The 22,893-nt window shown below is 36.4% G+C and overlaps 1 protein-coding gene across 1 annotated transcript; it reads left to right on the plus strand.

Annotated features, from left to right (window-relative positions):
• Positions 1 to 8,151: 8,151 nt before the first annotated feature.
• LOC141431713 (uncharacterized) lies at positions 8,152 to 12,337 on the plus strand. Its single transcript, XM_074092892.1, has 3 exons — positions 8,152 to 10,954; positions 11,666 to 12,195; positions 12,320 to 12,337. The coding sequence occupies exons 1-3, from the start codon at positions 8,152 to 8,154 to the stop codon at positions 12,335 to 12,337; spliced, it is 3,351 nt and encodes a 1,116-aa protein (XP_073948993.1).
• The last annotated feature ends 10,556 nt before the right edge of the window (positions 12,338 to 22,893 follow it).

Below are 22,893 nucleotides of genomic sequence, written 5' to 3' on the forward strand. Positions count from 1 at the left end.
CTAAATGTGTGTTTGTTGCTTTCGTTACGCTACAACTATGGGACGGGATTTGGATGAAATTTGGTATGTAAGTTGAAATCCCCGATGAGTCCCGTGTGGTGTCGGTTTATATACACCTCTCCATTTCTTCCGTGACGTTCGTAAGAGGCGACAAAGGATAAAGGTTAAGGTATACCGTAAGGCGACAAGCTTAGCAAACTGTCACTACTGTACCTTTTTTTTTGTCAAAGGCTAACACTAAAATTGCTAAAAGTGGCTCCGAAGCGGTAACGTTTCGTGTCGCTCTGCCTTGCCTACCCCATTTGGGAACACAGGCGTGATATGTTATCACAGGAGTATGTAACAGTAACACCAAGTAACACATAAGCTTTTTATTTTGATGCTTACCTACGTGCTTACGTATGTAAAATCCCGAAACTTTTACCGGTATTAAATTCAATCTTGACTAGAGGCGGTAATATGAAATTCTGCACGGGTCTTCATTATGAAGACCATGATGTGATTTCTGGAATTTGCATGGTCAATTTATGAAAATCCTGGAACTTTGATTCAAACGCCATGGTTCTCGTGGATTATGTTAGTTATTAAGATAAGTTCAAACATAGTTTTAATATAAGGAGCTATACCTATCATAAAATATAATACGTGACGTAACTTAAAAATGAAAACATAAAAGATCTTTTATTATAACCGTCATGATTCTGTGATCATTGACTATAGTTTGTAGTTATCTGGATTTGGCTAGCTGCGTCAAAATCGGATTATTTCTGTAGGTATTGAAATTTCAATGGCAGACTTGGATTTACGCGAGCGAAACCGCGAGTAAAGTTTTACTCGCCATATTTTCATTGTTACTTGTTGCTCTTACAGTTTTACATTAGAAACGGCAGCATTAAAAGACCAGACGGCATCTACATAACGGTATGTTATGACCAAAAAAGCACGTGCCAACGAGCAGGGCCGAATTAGGTGGGTATTGGTATAACGTGTTTTACCCTGATCTACAGTTAAACACCAATTTGTTAGAATATGTTTTCCCTATTTAAATCTACCGTACTTTCTTGCTTTCTTAGTATCTAATGGAATTTATTGAATATCGAAAACAAAGCGCGCCAGCGAAGAATATTATCTACATACGTTTAAAAATAATAATAACTAAAAATTACAATTTTAATGGTAAATAAAGGAAACAGATGCAATTTATTAAATAAACAGACAAACAATTAAAATTTCAATGTGACAAAATTATTTAGCAGTAGAGGACATCAGGGTGTCATCTAATAGACATTAACATGTCGAGCACTGGGACCTTACGAGAAGTAGAAAATTACAGCTAAGCTCTAATTAATCCCGTCAACTACTTTTTTATTGAGTAGTTTTGTAACAAGCAATAGGTAGGTAGGTACTTACAGATCTTTACGAATTTAAAGATGGCAACTATTGGGACAGTGAGTGGAATAATACCGGTAAATGACCTGTTCAAGTCAGTTGTTAGATAGAAAACTCAATTGACTAGGTTTTTTTTATTTAATTGCAAAATAGGTACAAAATCTAATTTTAGTTAGGTTACAATAAAAAATATATACCTACTCATCATATAAAAAAATGTTTTCCGAGTTACAATTATATGTTTTTTTTATTATATCGTGTAATCGTGATTCGTGATCCACTGTGGAACCTTTTCGCAAAAGAAGATAACATGAACGCACGACCTACTTGACAAGGGAAACAATTACTGTGAAAAAGTTCTAAGTCCCAAATCAAAACAATATACCCGCAAAACATGGATGAAAATACATAGAATAAATTACCTTCTGGTTAATATTTTACTCCTAATTACAAGAAGTATCTTTTTGTCAATAGCGGTGTACCTATGCTATCAATTATCAACGCACGGCAAGCAAGAGGCAACTTGATTTTTGAAATATTTAATTGTAGGTAATTAGTTGGTATTTGATGGTCAAGGGAACCGTGTAGGTAATAATAACCAACATACATTAAGTCACGTAGGTATATTATTGAGTTTATCGTCGCTACTAAGTATAAGGCATGTAGCGTATGATTCAATAACTAATAACATTTCACAGTGCCGGGTTACATGTCGCGCTGCTAGTTATGCTAATGCCGCTTTTAATGCCAATCAAAATTCGCGTCACTTTGCTATTCGGTCGCAAGATCATGACCATGACTAAGAACTGTCGAATAGTTTGAATCGATCGCTGTGTGCGTCAGATTATACTTTCGCCACCTTTCGTTAGGACCGAAGCTGTCACTGCGCGAGCACAGCGCGCCGCCACCAAAACAGTCGTTCATCAGCTCCTCCAAGGTCGCTGCGCTGTTCTGCTTTGTGACGGGTAGGTTTCGATCGCAATGCCACAATGAATTGGTACTGTAAAAGCGTCAATGTTTTACAACTAAACATGTATAGTCGCGTCATAAAAGCGCGAGCGAGGCGCTATTGTTATGGTATAGCATGTGGCCACGGACGATCGGAGCGGTTTCGTCACGAGCAGTGGCCTGGCTGCGCCAGCGCCGGGGCGAACAGCTGTTTCGCTGGCCCGGTCAGCCACCGCGGGCGCCCGCGCACTCGCCCGACCTCTCTACACACTTACTTGCAAAGGATCCTCCAGAAACATCCGAAACTGCTGCCGTTTGGTACCTCACCGGCGTACGACACAGTCATGTTGTATTCAACTTAACACTACAATATTTATTTATTAACACACGTTTTGTTGGCGCGACGAACGACACACACAGAAAATTAAATACGTTTTAGAAAGTAATAAAAAAGTTTGTTGATTGTAGTTACTAGGAAAGGCGAAGGGAAGTTATCAGCTAAAGAGTGCGGTGCGCGGTTGTTTTGTCACATTCTGGTGATGTGTTGTGTGCTCGACCTTCCCCGAATTGATGGTGAGCATGAAGGAGGGCGCACGACACCACCGTGAGCGGAGTAGCGTCAGCGAGGACTGGACGGACAGAGGCTGGCGCGGCGTGTCGCTCGCGGGCCGCTCGTGCGTGAAACAATCGCGGGCTGCGCGGGCGACGCTCTTGTTCCACGTCATCTCCCGGCCCGCTAGATGGCGCCCCAAGCTCTAGGAATCTAACAACATACGTATAGTGCATAGGAGGCTGCATTATATGCACAATCGGCTTGGCGCGTTGGCGCAGCCACGATTATGTAGTTAAGACGAGGTCAGCGAAACCTATTGTTTGACGCAACGTCATTTCAGTAAGGGTCTAGTTAAACGTTGGCGCAGGGATGAAGTCATTTTTTGCCGACTTTACTGCGTAGGTACGTAAAGTCACTTTGCGTCACTGACATGTGAAAACCTCGTAACAAAATTTTCAAGACGTTTTATACTTCTATTCATGAGAAAATCTTGTAATAAGTACCTACACCGTCAACGTTTAAAAAATAACTAGGTATGCAAATTTTTGGTACTTGCGAACTTGCGAGGTTTTCACACGACAGTGACGTTTGGCACCTTTGAGTAGGTACTCGTATGTACTCCGAACGAGAAAAAAATATTGGTCCGAGACCTAACTACATAGTAATAGTTAGTATTCTTTGCCTACACCATCGTAAAATAAGAGAGTGGTCAAGCCCAAGCAGCAAAATGATTTATATAGCTTTATTTTGCTGCTTGACCACTGAACCTAATCGCGTCGAATGTAGCTGCTCATATAATTATGATCGAACTTCACGTACAGGTAAGTTCGTTTGATCATTAAGTATAAAAGTCTTCTTTACAAGATATTTGTTTACACGAATCGTGTAACACGAGCATTGAGCAAACGCGCTGTAATTGCGTCGAGTAAGTAGTTTACTAAATAATCGTACTTACATTTAAACGACCAAAAAGCGAAACTTTCTGTACCTAACTGGAGTAAAATCCTATAAATGAGTATTTGCAATAAGTATGTAAGTAGGAAGTAATTTTAATTATTTATTAACTGTTTCTCGATCATTAGTCGTATAAGACTGCATTGCGTACTAAAATTGACTGTGCAATTGAATTAAGTACCTATTGGAAAAATGAATATACTTAATATTTTTAATATTATTGTATACATAAATTAATAAGTTAGTTAAACAATTGTGGCTATTCCCTGTCAGGGTGCGTAATTGTAAGAAGTAGAATAAGGTCATATAGTTACTGTATTTTATGTTATTGCCAAATAAATAAATAAATAATACTTTATGACCATTTTGGTGGTTGGAATGTGCCCAAATAGGTACGAGTAGGTTGGTATATCGGAACACTAATAATTGAGCGTAATGGCAGCTCCTTCATATTTAACGGTGACTGTAGGAACTTTAAAATCTCCTCCATATTAAACGGTGACTGTAGGAAGTTTCGCAGTTCCACGACATTTACTTACCGTATCTCTGATATCGGGAAACCTGAGGCAGGGTGAACGGACGACCTTAGAGGGTCGCTGGCGGCGGATGCATGCGAGGGGCTGGAGACAGTGTTGTGGTGCGCCATGGAAGGGCTCTATGTCCTGTCCAGCAGTGGACTGCTGTAGGCGGATGATGATGATGATCTCTAATATCTCTATGTATTCCAAGCAACTATGCACTTAGTTTCTTAGGAAACAATATGTCAACATAACGTAGGTAAGTAGCACAAAGGTTTCACCCTGGTGTAGTTTACACGATTCAGTTTCCTTGATAGTATATTTCGATCGGCTTACCATGGGAAACAAGTTTACTAAGAAACTGTAAGTACAGGTGTACTAAGAAACTATAAGTACAAGGTGGAAGGAACCTTTTTATAATAAATTTCACTATGATTTCTTTGGCTTTCCTATATTTGCCAAAGAAATCATAGTGAAATTTATTATAAAAAGGTTCCACCCAAATGAAATCGGAAACTTACCACAAGCTATACTGCGAAGGAAAACATCGCGAGGAAACCCCGCAAACACGTGAAGTAATCCAATGGTTTGTCTGAATTTTCCAATCCGCATTGGGTCCGCGTGGGATCTACGACCCAAGCCCTTTCAATCTGAGAGGCCTTGTGCCCAGCAGTAGGACGTATATTCGCTGGGTGCGCGATGACAGCGCCAACTAGCGGTTACGGCGGACTTTAAAATATCAAATGGCTGGCTGTCGTTACGAAGAGTTGGAAAACAAACAAATAATTTCAATGAAATATCGTAATTAACATACATTCCATTTGATCATGTAAATCTATAGTGTCGATAATAACGTTGACCTTTATTATTTCCCGTCTAAAATGGCACAATCAATTAATTTCAGGACACGGACTTTCTCATGACTGTCTTCACGAGAAGTAATAAAATAAACAAATTTAATCGTCGTTAGTAATGCAGCCTTTTTGTGTCCAAATAAATTATAAAAACTGGATTTCGAGCACACGATAGGTACAGTCACCAGCACCATTATCTGACACAACAAGCGTGCATTAATATCTGATACGACTCTATTTCTAGGGCCGGAAGGACGTGTCAGATATTTTTGCACGCTCCGCTGTGGCAGATATTAATGCTGGTGACGTACAACTCGCTTTCCGACCACAAACAACAATAAAAGGAAAACAATCAGTTTTAGCGCAATATGTCCAAGACGTAAAAGAAACTAGTGAAAATCATAAATTCATAATGAGCCCCACTGGGACTATGCAACACTGCGGCATGCTCGATATTTTTATGGTACGGTTTTAAGGTGTATTAAATATGATTTTAATCTAAACTTTGTGTTAGCGTGAGCCAATATTTTACCGAACATTTGAATTATTTATCATGGCAACACGAACAATTTTTGACAGGCGACATTCGAGTGTTGGACACGGAGAGGGTAACAGTGTTTTTCGAGATTGTTTTGTAATTAATTTAAGAAAATATACTGAAGTCATTTAACTGGCGCTGGTTTTACTGGTTCTCGTACTAAGGTATTGATTGGTTTAATAAGTCAGAAGTGACAACGAAGGAGCGCTCACTGGTATGTACTTACATTCTTTTATTTTATCACATTGCATTCGCTCGATCAATATCGAATATGCATCGAACAAAAGCAGTCACTAAGGCCAACTCGCACAGTCCAGTGTTTAAAAATTGAAATCAGTAACACGAGGTTAGTTTGACAGTTCCATACATTTTGACACAACTTAACCCCGGGCCAGCCTAGCATCGTAACACGGGGTTAAGTCGTTAACTTTGATCCGTGCTAGTTGCCCTAAATAAAAGGCGCAAAACAATACACGCATAAGTTATTTAACTTACTTCTGCGGTTCGATGTATATATAAGAAACGGCAATCAAAAAATATCTCACTGTTACCAAATTCAATAACGTGCCTATGTACCCACAATCAAAAATACGTTATTTAAACGAAGTCACATACTATTTAAAATGAAATGAAAATGTAAATAGTTTTTTTTTATTTCCGTTAAAATGTTACATAATAACATCAAACCTGAGAGGATTAAGTAAAGCAATTTATCCGGGACCGAATACTTAACAATATACTTAAGTACCTACCTACAACAATAAAATTAGGTCAGATCGCGTTATTATCCTACGATTTACGTAGGTAATATCATAAAGTTCATGATCATGCCGCAAACGTCCGATGGACCTATAGGTACCTACGCAATATGTTTTCCTTTCATGCCTTTTGGTTTTAGAATTTACTATTGCCTAATGGCCAAAAGAAAAGAGAGAGAAGCAATCTTCAAAAAAAATAATTGTCATAATTAAATAGTGGTCCTACACACCCCTGTATCTGCTCACTATCACTACTCATAATAAAACAACGATATTTTGAAAAACATTTTGAGCAACATTATTTAATATTTAATTACACTTTTTTTTATTGTTTTGTCTTGCACATGCTACAGGTCATTTGATTTAATCTTTTTTAAAAAGTATTTACCTACTTACAAATAAACTTACTAAATCAAATTATAACTTGGTTATAGTACTTATACTTACTTAATGTAATTTAATGTTCTTTAAAATGTGACCCCAATACTTAAAGACGAAACGTTACCTTTGTATGATACGCTCTTTAGTTGTAGCGCTTGTCAATTTCTACGATATAGCTTTAGATGGCAATTAGGTATTATGTACCCACTGCTATAGGTACATATGATTATTGTCATGTGTTCTACATGCATGATGAGGACCTTTAACTTATACTTTAAAATAATGATCGTATTTAGGTACGTACGGCGCTTAAGATACGTACGACCATACGTATTTTATTTCTACCTACTTAATAAAAATAAAATATTATTTTTCCTGTCCCTTAATATTTCTTCTTCCTGAATAAATGAATACTAGACTTTTATACTTAACTAGCTTCGTTTTAAGTGCGAAGAGCGTACTTGTTTACCTAATAGTACCTAGGTACCCGATCATGGCTGATTCGGAGCGTAGCGCTTATACTCCTTCAATCGCCGATTACTCGGATAGAAGAAAGAGAAAGAGATCACCCTCACAAGTTGATCGGAGTCGATCACATGACACGCGCGGAAGACATCGTGATAGGAAGGCAACGCGGAAATACGAGCGCTACCGCTCACGAACAGTACATCGTAATAAGCGCCGCCGCGTCGGAAGAAGTCGATCTAGGTCCAAACGCATACGTCGTTCTCGTAAAACACGAGGCAATAAAAGAAGAACCTCGAGCTCTAGTGACTCGACGCGGAATCGCAGTAGCACCTCAAAAAGCTCGACAACGACAAGTAGTAGCTCATCATCTACGTCTTCTACGTCTAGAACGAGCCGCTCAAGATCTAGATCGCGGATTACAAAATGTCGGAGTCGAAAAGAATCACGCGATAAATACAAGTATCGCAAAAATCCTATGGACCGTTTTATAGATGCCATTAGTAGCCATGGGCGTAACTCTTTCGTAGGAGCTCATGACGTGATACCGAAATTTGACCCTAGCCAGCGAACTCAAACGACCAAAGCATGGCTTAAGAAAATCAACGAAACTGCAAGCATCTATGGATGGAGTGATAAGCAGACAATTTTTCATGCCCTGCCAAAATTAACTGGACTAGCACGGCAATGGTATGAAGGGTTATCATCGGTCAATTTTACTTGGAAGAAATGGCAGCGTAAGCTATTACAAAACTTCCCAGATGATCGTAATTATGCTGATAGGCTTAAAGAAATGTTAGCAAGAAGAAGTCGTAGAGAAGAAACTCTAGAAGAATATTTCTATGATAAAATCAAACTTGTGAGTCACTGTAACATAAAAGGTAAAGACGCTGTCGACTGCGTCATTGAGGGTATATTCGACCACAATGTCAGGCTGAATGCACAAGGGGCTAATTTCGAAAGACCAAGCAAACTTCTAAGATATCAAATATTAAAAGCCCCAGCAAACAAAAATATTGATCTCGGCAAGAATAATAAAGTTGGTAGTGTTACTACTCGTATATGCTACAACTGTTCCGAACCAGAACATACTGCACCGAAATGCCGCAAGGAACCCCAGAAATGTACTAAATGTACTCGAATAGGTCATATGGCAGCATACTGTAGACGTGATACAAATGCTGACACGAGATCAGGGACGAGCGTAGAAAATACTCGTACAAACGAAACTCCAGTGTCCAAAGTACAGCGTATAATCGCCCGAAAGGAATCGGGAGACATTTATAACAAAATTGTTAAAATAAATGATCACAACAAAACTGCCTTTGTAGATTTTGGAAGCCAATGCACAATCATTAAATGGAGTGTAGCACAAGAATTACATTTACAATTAGATGACAAGGATTTGCCTCTTATAAAAGGATTTGCATTTGGCTCCCTGCAACCTATGGGAAAAGTTTCAATAGATTTAGCTCTGGATTTTATAAAGGCGAAAATAGATGCTTACGTTGTTCCTGACAAATTTCTAAGTTCGGATTTACTTGTGGGCCAAAATGTCACAGAAATGTCAGATGTTACGGTTTACAAGACTAGTTCCAGCCTTATTCTTCACTCCGATACAACGGAATTGGAGAAAATATTAATCTACAACATGGAAGACGTGATCTTAAAAGCTATGCAAGTTATCCAAATACGATGTAATACTGATTATACGGGACACATATACATACCCGGGAACACGTCATTTAAAGAAGGCGAAGAAATCATGATTCTGCCTGGTCTTTACTTCATCGAAAATAGCACGGGATACATACCTGTTATAACTCTGTCAAGTCAAAACGTTAAGTTAAAGAAAGATAGACTTTTAGCACGCGCACGAATGTTACCTATAGAAGCGGATTCGATTATGACAAAACCACCTGCTGAATTTGAGGTAAGGAAAACGACTTTAACTGACTTTGAAGTTAACAATGACAAAAAGACTAATACGATTATCACTATAGATATGCTAAATTTAGGTGAAGATTTAACTCAGGAATATAAACAACAATTATTGGACCTACTGAATGAATTTAGAGACTGTTTTGCATTAAGTCTAGACGAATTAGGGATGACTCATATAACAGAAATGCATATAGACTTACAGGACAGTACCCCAATATCTTATAAGCCCTACCGGCTACCCTTTAGTGAAAGGCTTATCGTTAGAGACATTATTGACGAGTTGTTGGAGTCAAAGATTGTTCAGGAATCTAATTCATCTTACGCGAGTCCGATAGTTCTGGTCAAAAAGAAAAATGGTGAACATCGTCTTTGTGTGGACTATCGGGCCTTGAATAAGAAAACCGTGAAGGACTCTTACCCAATGCCTGTTATTGACGACCAATTAGATCGTCTCAGTGGTAAAGTGTACTTCACAAGCCTCGACCTAAAGTCTGGCTATTATCAAATACCTATGGCTGAGAAGTCTAGACACTTGACTGCCTTCGTGACACCTGACGGGCATTACGAGTATACCCGGATGCCTTTTGGTCTCGTAAATGCCCCGGCCGTGTTCCAACATATGGTCAATAAGGCTTTGGGGAAGGATCGGTACAATTTAGCTATTCCGTACATGGACGATCTTTTATCCCCGGCTTCATCCGTTGACGAGGGATTGACAAAACTGCGTAAAATTCTGGTTTCTCTGCGGAACGCTGGCTTAACACTGAATTTGACGAAGTGCTTTTTCTTTGCAAAGACATTAGATTACTTGGGATATGAAGTCTCCAATGATGGACTAAGACCTGGTAGTAAGAAGATAGAAGCAGTTTCTAAATTTCCCACACCAACCAACGTACATCAGATAAGACAATTTGTTGGACTGGCTAGTTTTTTCCGCAGATTTATTGCCGGATTCGCCAGAATTGCAAAACCGCTAACTGTCCTTACTAAATCTAATGTACCTTGGAAATGGGGGCAAGAGCAAGAGGCATCATTCCAAACCTTAAAAGCTAAATTAGTAGAGCGGCCGATTTTGGCCCTGTACGACCCAAAGTTCTATACTGAGGTTCACTGCGACGCAAGTAAGTTAGGCGTGGGGGGTATGTTACTGCAGCGAACCGATGAGAAATCTCCATTGAAAGCTGTTGCGTACTATAGTAAACAGACGACTAAAGAGGAAGAACATCTACATTCATATGAACTGGAAACCCTTGCTGTGGTTCTTTCATTAAAGAAATTCCGGACTTATCTCATAGGGATTCCGTTCAAAGTGTACACTGATTGCAACGCCCTTAGGACTACTCTTACAAAGAGAGATTTAGTACCCCGCATTGCTCGATGGTGGCTGCTATTGCAGGAGTACAATTTCACCATTGAGCATAGACCGGGAGATCACATGCGGCATGTGGACGCTTTGAGCAGAAACCCTATTCAGGGCAACAGCCTTGCGGATTTAAGCGAATCACGAGAATATGAAATTATGAATGTTACCACCACTGAATGGCTTCATACAGTTCAGATGACAGATCCTAAACTGAAATTAGTAAAGAATATTTTAGATACTGATAGTAAAGAAATAAGGGATATAGTGGATAATTATATTCTGAAAGATAGTAAGATATATAGAAAAATAGGTGATGATTTAAAATGGGTCGTACCAAATGGTGCAAGATGGCGAATATGTCAAATTTGCCACGACGAGGCGGGTCATTTTTCGTTAGACAAAACGCTTAGTAAAATGAAGAATGATTACTGGTTCCCAAAAATGCGCAGATTTGTACGAAAATATGTATCGGCGTGCCTTAGTTGTGCATACAATAAAGGGTCGACATCCAAGAGCAGTGGTTATTTGCATCCGATCCCTAAGGGAAACGTCCCATTTCACACATTGCATATGGACCATCTGGGGCCATTCATACGAAGCAAGCAGGGTAATTCATACATATTAGGAGTCATTGATGGATTCAGCAAGTTTATTTTTATTAGGGCCGTTAAAACCTTAAAGAGCAAAATGACTATTAGAATATTGACTGATATATTTAGCATGATTGGTAGTCCAAAAATTATAATATCTGACAGAGGAACTAGCTTTACCTCGTCGTCCTTTAAGAAATTCGTTAAGTCCATTGGTTCTAAGCATATCCTTAATGCTGTCGCTACGCCTAGGGCCAATGGTCAAATTGAGAGGTACAATCGTACAATTTTGGAATCTTTAGCGGCATCTAATCACGGTCTTGACGAGCGTGAGTGGGATTTGCACCTCAATAAAGTGCAATGGAGTTTAAATAATACTTTAAATAAGAGTACCGGTACAACTCCATCAGAAATTGTTTTTGGACGGAAGACAACCAACCCGAGTGAAGGGTCTGTTTTGAATTCCATCCAGGAATCAATTGACCAAACAGATAAAGAAGCCGGCCCTCAATTAAATAATGAGGTGAATGTCAATAACTTTGACGCTACACGTGATGAAATACGCAGTTTGGCTATGGAGAATACGGAGAAGAACCAATGTGCGATGAAAACTCGCTACGATAATAATAGAGCACCAACAACTTTTTTTAACCAAGGTGATTTAGTTATGATCCCCAATAACCACGTTCCTGCAAATGGTAAGAGTAAAAAGTTATGCCCGAAGTTTCGAGGACCATTCCGGATAACTGCCGTCCTCAAAAATGATCGATATGAAGTTTCTACAGTCGAAGGTCACGCCAAACGTAAATACAAAAGTGTCTATCCAGCCGACTCTTTGAAAAAATGGATTACTTTCTCTACGTCTGACAAGAGTGACCGCGAAGACAATTATGACAATACTAATGACTCTAGCGACAGTACTGATGATGATCATAACCAAGTTAATAGTGAAAATTATTTTTTTTCGATTATTGTCCCAATTAACACTCCTCATCCTTGGCTCTTGAGCAGGCTGGACACCATTAATGTCCCGACATTCCACATCCTATTAGTAATTATTTCAGGTTTTACAAGAAGGCTAAACACTACCAATCACAAGAGCTGTTGCCAATATAATACAATTAAGGGAGTAATCTCGTGTGAGTATCTATGTGATTCATGTAGCACATTTTTATTATAATTAACATGTGAAATATGCTGCTTATTTCTGCAGTGCTCACTTTTTACTGAAATATGCCGTTGCATGCGGTGCTCAGTATTAACTATTGCTGAAATATGCTGCTCCCTGCGGTGATCAGTATTATTCAACTGTTACTGAAATATGCTGCTTAATGCAGTGCTCAGTATTAAGTGTCCCTGAAATATGCTGCCTACTGCGGTGCTCAATATAAACTACTACTGAAATATGCTGTTAACTGCAGTGCTCAGTACCCCTTACAATGTTATTGTTTCTATACCCAACGTTAATTACGGTATATGAAATCGCTGATAAAGTCATAATTACTCTATTTATTCAAAATCTTAATTAGTTAATTTATTCAAATATTTGACACAATTAATTTATTAATTCAATATCATACAAGATTACGGTACTTAACACTCGTCACAATAGAAACATATAAAAATAAAAACTTGTAATCTATTAATATCTTAAAACATAATGCTAAGTAAAAGTACATGTTCCATAACACCACAGCAGGTGTTTAGTCCTAACAATTACCACTAAATAACGTGTTTTTATTTTATGTGACATTGTAAATGAAATCTTGTTGGATCATCAGTTACTAATATATGTTATATTTTCACAGGCATCCCAGAGCGCAGGCAGTACCAGCTCGTGAGAGGCCGAGTGATAGCTTGAACGTCTTAAGAAAACCATCACACTTATCTATAACTTAGAATAAATAAATAAATGTAGCGTATAATTCGATTGATAGTTATCATCACTAGAAGTAGAAAAGTCGTCACTATATAAGTTATAAATCGTTAAATGATTATACTTAGGAATACACTGAACCGTGTATTTTTTTTTTTTCTTTCTTTCTTCTCTGTTACTTATGTCACAATTAAATTTGTATTTTTTTTTTCTCTTTTCTCCTCTCTATCTTTGTATAGAGACATACAACTCTCGAATGGCCGATCCGGAATAGGGTCATTCCGTTAACAGGACGGCCGTCTGTTAGCGTGAGCCAATATTTTACCGAACATTTGAATTATTTATCATGGCAACACGAACAATTTTTGACAGGCGACATTCGAGTGTTGGACACGGAGAGGGTAACAGTGTTTTTCGAGATTGTTTTGTAATTAATTTAAGAAAATATACTGAAGTCATTTAACTGGCGCTGGTTTTACTGGTTCTCGTACTAAGGTATTGATTGGTTTAATATTTGTTTTCACGTCAATGACAGACTTTGAAAGCCATACTTAAAAACCTCACGCAACAGTGCGCCATCTAGTAAGACAAAAAACGATAGCCCTCATTCGTCAAACTTCAGTGACATCGACTCCATACAAAACATCTTTCTTGTGGCGATTTATAGAATTTGTGATCACTGTTTTTGACATTGTTCTTGTAGTTAACTACGCAGCAGGTTTCGTGACGCATATTTATTTATTTTTGCTTAAATAATGCACGCCCCACCTCCTACTTTACACCCAGCGAATAAGCTAGGATTTTATAACCTTTTTTACTGAAGTAGTTTTCCCAGCAATAGGGGCTTACCCACAGGTTGAAAAACACTGCCTCAGACAAATTGCTTTTACAGCTTACCGGAGCGAAGATGCCCACGCACAGAAACGCTATAAATTAGCTGCTTCACTCTTCATAATATAATCCTTTTAGAGCCTTAGGGGGGTAGCGAACAAGACAATCGCCTGGGGGCCTCGCTCTTGCAGGGGCCTCGCGCAACAACCCGAGCTTTAAAAAATATCCATACCTAAGTACCTATTTTTAATTATATTTTCGCAACACATACTTTTCACGAAGAACAAAGAGCCCGGAGCCACAGAATATATAATAGTACTGGCCAAAGACTACAGTATATATAGGGAGATAGACGGGTATGTCAGAACTTGTATTGGTTTGTATGGAAAGAGGTGCCATCTAGTTCTCATTGTTAAAGCTCGCGCCTAAGCATGTGTACCTAGGTATACATATAGATATGTATGTTTACGTATGCATAGCTACGTATAGATTATCACGCTATAGATAAAATTAACGTCACGCGTCCTAGAGACTACATTGTCATACTTGTTAGAGACAAAATGCTGCACTTCGTGAAGAAAGCAAGCCGCTTTGCACAGTGATAGTACAGACTAAACTGAGTGATTTGACTCGCAGCAGCGGAAGTTTCACCCCCTTAGGAACAGAGATGGCGCCACTTCTTTAAAAAATATTTCAAAAAATTCTACAAGCTAAAGTAATAAACCGATTTCAATGTTTAATATCTCAAATGAGAGCCTATTATATACGTTACTTAGAAAAAAATACAAAAAAAATATTTACAAAAAACTTTTGTCAAAAAACGCCATCTTAAGTTTTTTTTTCTTACCTGATTTGTAGTTTTTACTTGATTGCTTAAAAAAACTGTATGCAACATGAATGGTTTAATGCATGTACATATTACTGAGTACATAACAAGTATTTAAAAAAAAATCCGACACCGATACCTATCATATTTAACGAAATATGACAGTTTAAATGTGAGCACAAATTTCTTTAAAAAATATTTCAAAAAATTCTACGAGCTAAAGTAATAGACCGATTTCAATGTTTAATATCTCAAATTAAAGCTCATAACATTCATTATCTACAAAAAAATACAAAAAAAATATTTACTGAAAACTTTTGGCAAAAAACACCATCTCAAGTTTTTTTTTCTTACCTGATTGGTTGTTTTTATTTGATTGCTTAAAAAAACTGTATGCAACATGAATGGTTTAATGCATATACATGTTACTGAGTACATAATAAGTATTTAAAAAAAAAATTGACACCGATACCTATCATATTTCACGAAATATGAAAGTTTAAATGTGAGCACAAATTTCTTTAAAAAAATTCAATAAATTCTACAAGCTAAACTAATAAACCGATTTAAATGTTTAATATCCCAAATCAAAGCTCATAAAATTCATTACGTAGAAAAAAATATTAAAAAATATTTACTGAAAAATTTTGGCAAAAAACGCCATCTTAAGTTTTTATTTCTTACCTGATTGGTAGTTTTTACTTGATTGCTTAAAAACATTGTATGTTGTATGCAACATGAATGGTTTAATGCATACTTATATAATTTCTGAGTAAATAACAAGTATTATAAAAAAAAACCTACACCGATACCCTTCATACTTCACAAAATATTTAAGTTTAATTGTGCACGCTTTTCTTACAAATAAATTTCAACGAAATCTTCAAGTGAAACTAGTACTCTGATTATAATGTTTAATTTTTAAATGAAAAGAAGAACGAAATTACCTAATTTATTAAAAAAAAAGTTTTTTCCTGGTGTTACGAAAAAATATAATTACTTTAAAATTAGTAATTATTAAGACAATAAATAAAAACTATACCATTTCCGGCATAGTTGATTCTGAGATGTAATATATATTGCTTAGTAGTTGGCGAATTTATTTAAAAATTAGCTTTTTATGTGATAGGTAGGGCTACAGCTTATAGATATGTCACATTTGAAATAAAAGACTATGAACATCAATGTTCATCAAATATTTAAATTAAAACCTATAAGTCCTCTTCGGGTTCATCGGCAGATGTAGAACTGAAAAGGAAAAGTCGTTTTGAAGTACTTGTGCTATTCCAATACTACTAAATAACAGATCTTTTAGACACGGACTGTGTTGCTGTAATTACTGTTGAATTATATTTGTGCCTAGTTGATTACCATTAGATCTAAAATTTTGTGCCTACCTGTGGAAATCAGTGGTCAGCATACAAAATAACCCTGCATTGAATATTATATTAACTTACTTTTGATTTGTACAGCCACCTTTGCAGGATTTACACTGGGCAGTGCATGGTAAGCTGACCCGACGACACCCACAACGCATGGTATCGCAGCCAGATTTGCAGCCACAATGGTCCAAGAGGCTTAATTGTGACCAAATCGCTGTAACTGCCGACAATTCTGGAGTCCTTCTCTTTTGCCTTAGTCCATCCCCAAGAAGATGGACATGGTATGGACATGCTCTCTATAAACATACACTGCGTGAAGCTTACCAAGCGGGCCAAATATGGAGAAACGCTCTGAAACCAGAAGTTTCCGTACCATGTCCATCTTCTTGGGGATGGACTAAGGCAAAAGAGAGTTGGCAAAAGAAAGTAAGCCTCTTGGACCATTAAGTATTGTGGCTGCAAATCTGGCTGCGATACCATGCGTTGTGGGTGTCGTCGGGTCAGCTTACCATGCACTGCCCAGTGTAAATCCTGCAAAGGTGGCTGTACAAATCAAAAGTAAGTTAATATAATATTCAATGCAGGGTTATTTAGTATGCTGACCACTGATTTCCACAGTTAGGCACAAAATTTTAGATCTAATGGTAATCAACTAGGCACAAAAATAATTCAACAGTAATTACAGCAACACAGTCCGTGTCTAAAAGATCTGTGATTTTGTAGTATTGGAATAGCACAAGTACTTCAAAATGACTTTTCCTTTTCAGTTCTACATCTGCCGATGAACCCGAAGAGGACTTATAGGTTTTAACTTAAATATTTGATGAACATTGATGTTCATAGTCTTTTATTTCAAATGTGACATATCTATAAGCTGTAGCCCTACCTATCACATAAAAAGCTAATTTTTAAATAAATTCGCCAACTACTAAGCAATATATATTACATCTCAGAACCAACTATGCCGGAACGGTAAAGTTTTTATTTATTGTCTTAATAATTACTAATTTTAAAGTAATTATGTTTTTTCGTAACACCAGGAAAATTTTTTTTTTAATAAATTAGGTAATTTCGTTCTTCTTTTCATTTAACATTAAACATTATAATCAGAGTACTAGTTTCACTTGAAGATTTCGTTGAAATTTATTTGTAAGAAAAGCGTGCACAATTAAACTTAAATATTTCGTGAAGTATGAAGGGTATCGGTGTAGTTTTTTTTTTTATAATACTTGTTATTTACTCAGAAATATATATAAGTATGCATTAAACCATTCATGTTGCATACAACATACAATGTTTTTAAGCAATCAAGTAAAAACTACCAATCAGGTAAGAAATAAAAACTTAAGATGGCGTTTTTGCCAAAATTTTTCAGTAAATATTTTTTTAATATTTTTTTCTACATAATGAATTTTATGAGCTTTGATTTAGGATATTAAACATTTAAACCGGTTTATTAGTTTAGCTTGTAGAATTTATTGAATTTTTTTAAAGAAATTTGTGCTCACATTTAAACTTTCATATTTCGTGAAATATGATAGGTATCGGTGTCAATTTTTTTTTTAAATACTTATTATGTACTCAGTAACATGTATATGCATTAAACCATTCATGTTGCATACAGTTTTTTTAAGCAATCAAATAAAAACTACCAATCAGGTAAGAAAAAAAAACTTGAGATGGTGTTTTTTGCCAAAAGTTTTCAGTAAATATTTTTTTTGTATTTTTTTGTAGATAATGAATGTTATGAGCTTTAATTTGAGATATTAAACATTGAAATCGGTCTATTACTTTAGCTCGTAGAATTTTTTGAAATATTTTTTAAAGAAATTTGTGCTCACATTTAAACTGTCATATTTCGTTAAATATGATAGGTATCGGTGTCGGATTTTTTTTTAAATACTTGTTATGTACTCAGTAATATGTACATGCATTAAACCATTCATGTTACATACAGTTTTTTTAAGCAATCAAGTAAAAACTACAAATCAGGTAAGAAAAAAAAACTTAAGATGGCGTTTTTTGACAAAAGTTTTTTGTAAATATTTTTTTTGTATTTTTTTCTAAGTAACGTATATAATAGGCTCTCATTTGAGATATTAAACATTGAAATCGGTTTATTACTTTAGCTTGTAGAATTTTTTGAAATATTTTTTAAAGAAGTGGCGCCATCTCTGTTCCTAAGGGGTGTAACTTCCGCTGCTGCGAGTCAAATCACTCAGTTTAGTCTGTACTATCACTGTGCAAAGCGGCTTGCTTTCTTCACGAAGTGCAGCATCCGGCCAAAAAATGGCCTTAACAAGTATGACTAATTAGTCCCTAACTTTTTTTGTGCGGGAAATGTCCTAGAGACTACCAAGTAGTCTTAAGGACATTTCCCGCACAAAAAAAGTTAGGGACTAATGTAGTCTCTAGGATGCGTGACGAGTTAAGTAAAAATGTTATTTTCAATAATGCACATGTTTAAACAAAAAAACATGTGCAATACTGAGAATAACAGATTGTGCCGAATAGAAGAAGACAACCAAGTTCACGGCACTTGGGCAATTTTATTATTAAAATCAGTACTTACCAAATGTTAATGTACCACGTTTTACTTTTTTCAATGGTCTACTTACTACTATTTTGCTTAGATCTCTCTGCGCTATAAAGGGTATAGAGAAAGGGAAGTAAAGTTTTAATTCAGATTTACCAATTGCCATTTATTTATATCATGACAGGCTAGCAACCTGTCACTATTGTACAGTTTTTGTCAAACTTAACTAAACCTATAATTGCTAAAAGTGGTTCCGAAGCGGTAACGTTTCGTGTGCTCTGCCTACCCCATTTGGGAATACAGGCGTGACGTTTGTGCGTGTGTAATGGGCTATGTTTTGCAGTATTATAGTAGTTTATGCAACTGTATCGTAATAGGGGTCACATGAGTGTTTTAAGGCCTAATTACGTACAGTTGCATACAAATATTTTATCTACATCCATATATTAAATCCTCTATCATGTGTTCCGCGAACTCTTGAGAATGACCTGCATTGCAACGAGTTCTAGCTATGTCTGCCCCACGACTTGCGCCCGGTGCGCGCCCGATAACGACGACCTGCGCCTGCTGGTGAACGCCCCGCTGCTGCACCTGTACTGTAACTGTAATGAATGATGTATGAAATCTCATTACGATATAGATTTCTGTATCCCCCGTGCTTTACTGCCGTGGTCATAATAGAATTCAATATCGTAATGATGGTCGTGGCTGTCGTAATCTGTGGTTTTGAACGCATAATGGAGGATATACTATATGGGTGTAGATAAACATACATTTGCAATGAGATTACTGGCTATAATCAACTACATAAAATAAAAATATATATTCTTACGCTAGAAAAAGGCGTTTATGCTCTAGCACGGCATGTTTCTGACTCCGTTTAAGTAACTATGAGATAGTCTCACGGTAGATTAATGTTCAAAATTAGATTGTAGCCGATTATTAGTCGCTTCATGTGCATGTCACATCGCGTAGCAACAATTTATAGCAAATTTTCACAATGACAATAATTCTTATTCTAAATATTACCTATTATGTATACACAATATTCGACGAGATTCGAAGTGTCATCGTCTTTACCGGTTCTTAAAAAACTTTATCATGTATATTATGAACGGTCGTAAAATGTTTTACTTATTTACACACAAAAAATCAAGGAAACATATTTTTAAAGCAGTCTTTGAAATAACATCAACTGTATCAGAGAAATCAAAGTTTTATTGTCGTATTTTTAACTACAGAAATTTATGTTAAGGTTATTTATGTTATGTTAATTCACATTCCTCTTATAGTTTCAAAGTAAAATGCCTGTGATGTGACAGGGACGAACAATAAGGGTTCCATTTTTGGAATTTTACATTGTTACCGCAACATATTTAGAATAACTAACTAAGATCATATGGACGTAGAGTTCGAAATCTAAACTAATAAAACTAGGGACTGTAGATTTGGCAAAGTGATATAAATCTGATAATAATCCAATCATTTGGCAGTTACATCCTGCTCATCTTGGCCAGGGTCATCTCCGTAGAAGGGAATTTCTCAAAAGTTAATGGCAAACACAAAAAAACTATACACAATTGTTTAATTTCAATGACAATGCGTTTTTATAATAGACAACACCTAATGCTGCAGCCAGTCGTCTGCTCATGACGGAACTCCTTAAAGCACAGATATGAAATTTTACATGTACGTTCAGTTTTGATGTAGGTATACATGACTTTATGAGACACTAAAATATATAACTAAAAAGATGAAAATAAATTGAAATAAAAAAGTTCTCGAAAACAAGCAATTGCTTAAGTTGTTAAGAAAGTTACACTATCCCTGACTGACATAGACTACTTTTTCTCCGAAAAAATGCAAAATTTCCGCGGATAAAAATAATTGAATACAAATCCGGAGTTGATTTTCAAAATTCTTTCAAAGATACAATGCCTCTCATTGACAATTAAGAATGTTATAATAGAACAAAATAGAAATTCATGTCCCGCAGAAACTTTACAATTTCTCGGGATTAAAGTAAAAAAATAGTGTAGCTTTCTATCAGTTAAGTTTTTTTGTAAATCGAACTAAAGAGTTACATCTATCCCGCGGTAACTTTGCGATTTCCCTAGATTAAAGAAGCCTGTTTCACATTACAGGGACAGCTGTGTGGCTGTGTACAGAATTAACTGTTAGAGAGATCAGGCGTAGGGAAGCGGGTGACGTGGATGCTGGGATCGAACTCGTGGACTTCGGTGAAAGAAACCACAGCAACTGATATTCAATTAGGTGTATAATCATTAACACATATGAAATATCTTTTTCTTTATAACAATCACAATGTATAAGTTGTAAACGGGGACGAAACAGACAAATAGATGTAAAAATAAAATAGGCTAAAATAAGTTGATGCTCACAGTGGTACGGCCATGGCGAGAGAGAGGCAGAGAGAATAGAAACATTCTCTACCATAGACAACAATAAATTATGTACAGCATAGACAAATCCAACACTCCTCCTTATGCTGTACATCATTTAGATCTACAATCATATGACTCTATACAATGAAATTAAAAATGACTCTACATTTACCTTAACAAATAAATTAAAATAAATGAATAAAAGTGACTCTACCATTACTATATAAACTTTTAGTTCAATTACAACAGAGGCTTTAATTTTAGACATTCCACAAAAATTTTATGTTTCTGTATACACAATGGTTTTGTAAAAACATCAGCAATCATATCCTCTGTACATAGGTATTTCACATTAATAAGTCTTTCCTGTATCAAGTCCTTTACAAAGTGGTACCGCAAGTCAATATGTTTAGTTTTTCTATGGGAATATTCTTTAACTAACAACAATTTCTGAGCACTTTGATTGTCATTATAAACAGTGACATCAAAGTGTTTGTCAATTATTTCCATCAAGAAATTCTTAACAAAGCAAATGTCCTTGCATACATCGCTGATAGAAAGATATTCAGCTTCAGTGCTCGATAAAGCTACACATCGTTGCTTACGTGCTTCCCAATTGATGGCATTATTACCTAGTTTAACTACAAAGCCAGTATATGACTTGCGGTCTGTTATGTCATTGGCCCAGTCTGCATCTGCGTAGGCATTTATTTCAAAGTTACTATCCTTTTCGAAATGGAGACCATAATTAATTGTCCCCGCCAAATACCTCAATATACGCTTTGCAATGCGCCAATGACTGACGTTAAAACATGTGTTGAACTGACTTAACTGACTACAGGCGAATGAAATGTCTGGACGAGTACAAACAGACAAAAACATTAGAGAACCCAACAGTTGTCTATATTCATAAACATTGTCATCCAAACATTCATCCGATTTTTCCAGTTTACAATTGACAGGTAATGGTGTTGAAACTGGTTTACAATCAGACATGTTATATTTCTCTAACAATCGCCTTATATAATCGGACTGATCCAGAACAGTTACATTATTGTTTTTGGTCACATTCATACCCAAACAATTTTTCAACAGTCCCAGATGCCGTATTTCAAAGTGCTGTTTTAGCAATGATGTAACTGCTTCAATACAGTCATTGTGAAACACATAAAAGTCATCAACAAATAATGCCAAAATGATATAAAAATCTTTGGTTTTCTTAATATACACACAGGGCTCGCATTTACTCTGTTTATAGCCATTTTGCGATAAAACTGTGTGAATTTTAATGTTCCACATACGACTAGCTTGTTTCAAGCCATAAATGCTTTTCTTAAGCAAACAAACCTTATTATTATTGCTATCCGATTTGAAACCAGTTGGCTGCTCCATATAGATCTTTTCATCTAACGCGCCATTTAAAAAAGCTGTAGTGACGTCTATATGATCCATACACAGGTCCAACTGATTTGCGATGGCAAACAAAATACGTAATGTCGCGTGTCTAACAACGGGTGAATAAGTATCACAATAGTCTACACCAGCTTTTTGACTATAACCACAGGCAACTAACCTAGCTTTAAATCTAGTAAATTTACCTGTCGCATCGTACTTTTTCTTTAAAACCCACTTGTTTTTAAGAACATTAACATTTTGCGGACGATCTACTAATTCCCACGCATCATTTTTGATCATGGAATCGAACTCACACGTCATAGCGCCGTACCATTCATCCCTTTCAGGTGAATTCATAGCATCATGAAACGTTAGTGGTTCGTATGA

Source organism: Choristoneura fumiferana, chromosome 10, assembly GCF_025370935.1.
Source record: "Choristoneura fumiferana chromosome 10, NRCan_CFum_1, whole genome shotgun sequence".
Taxonomy (NCBI): Eukaryota; Metazoa; Arthropoda; class Insecta; order Lepidoptera; family Tortricidae; genus Choristoneura; species Choristoneura fumiferana.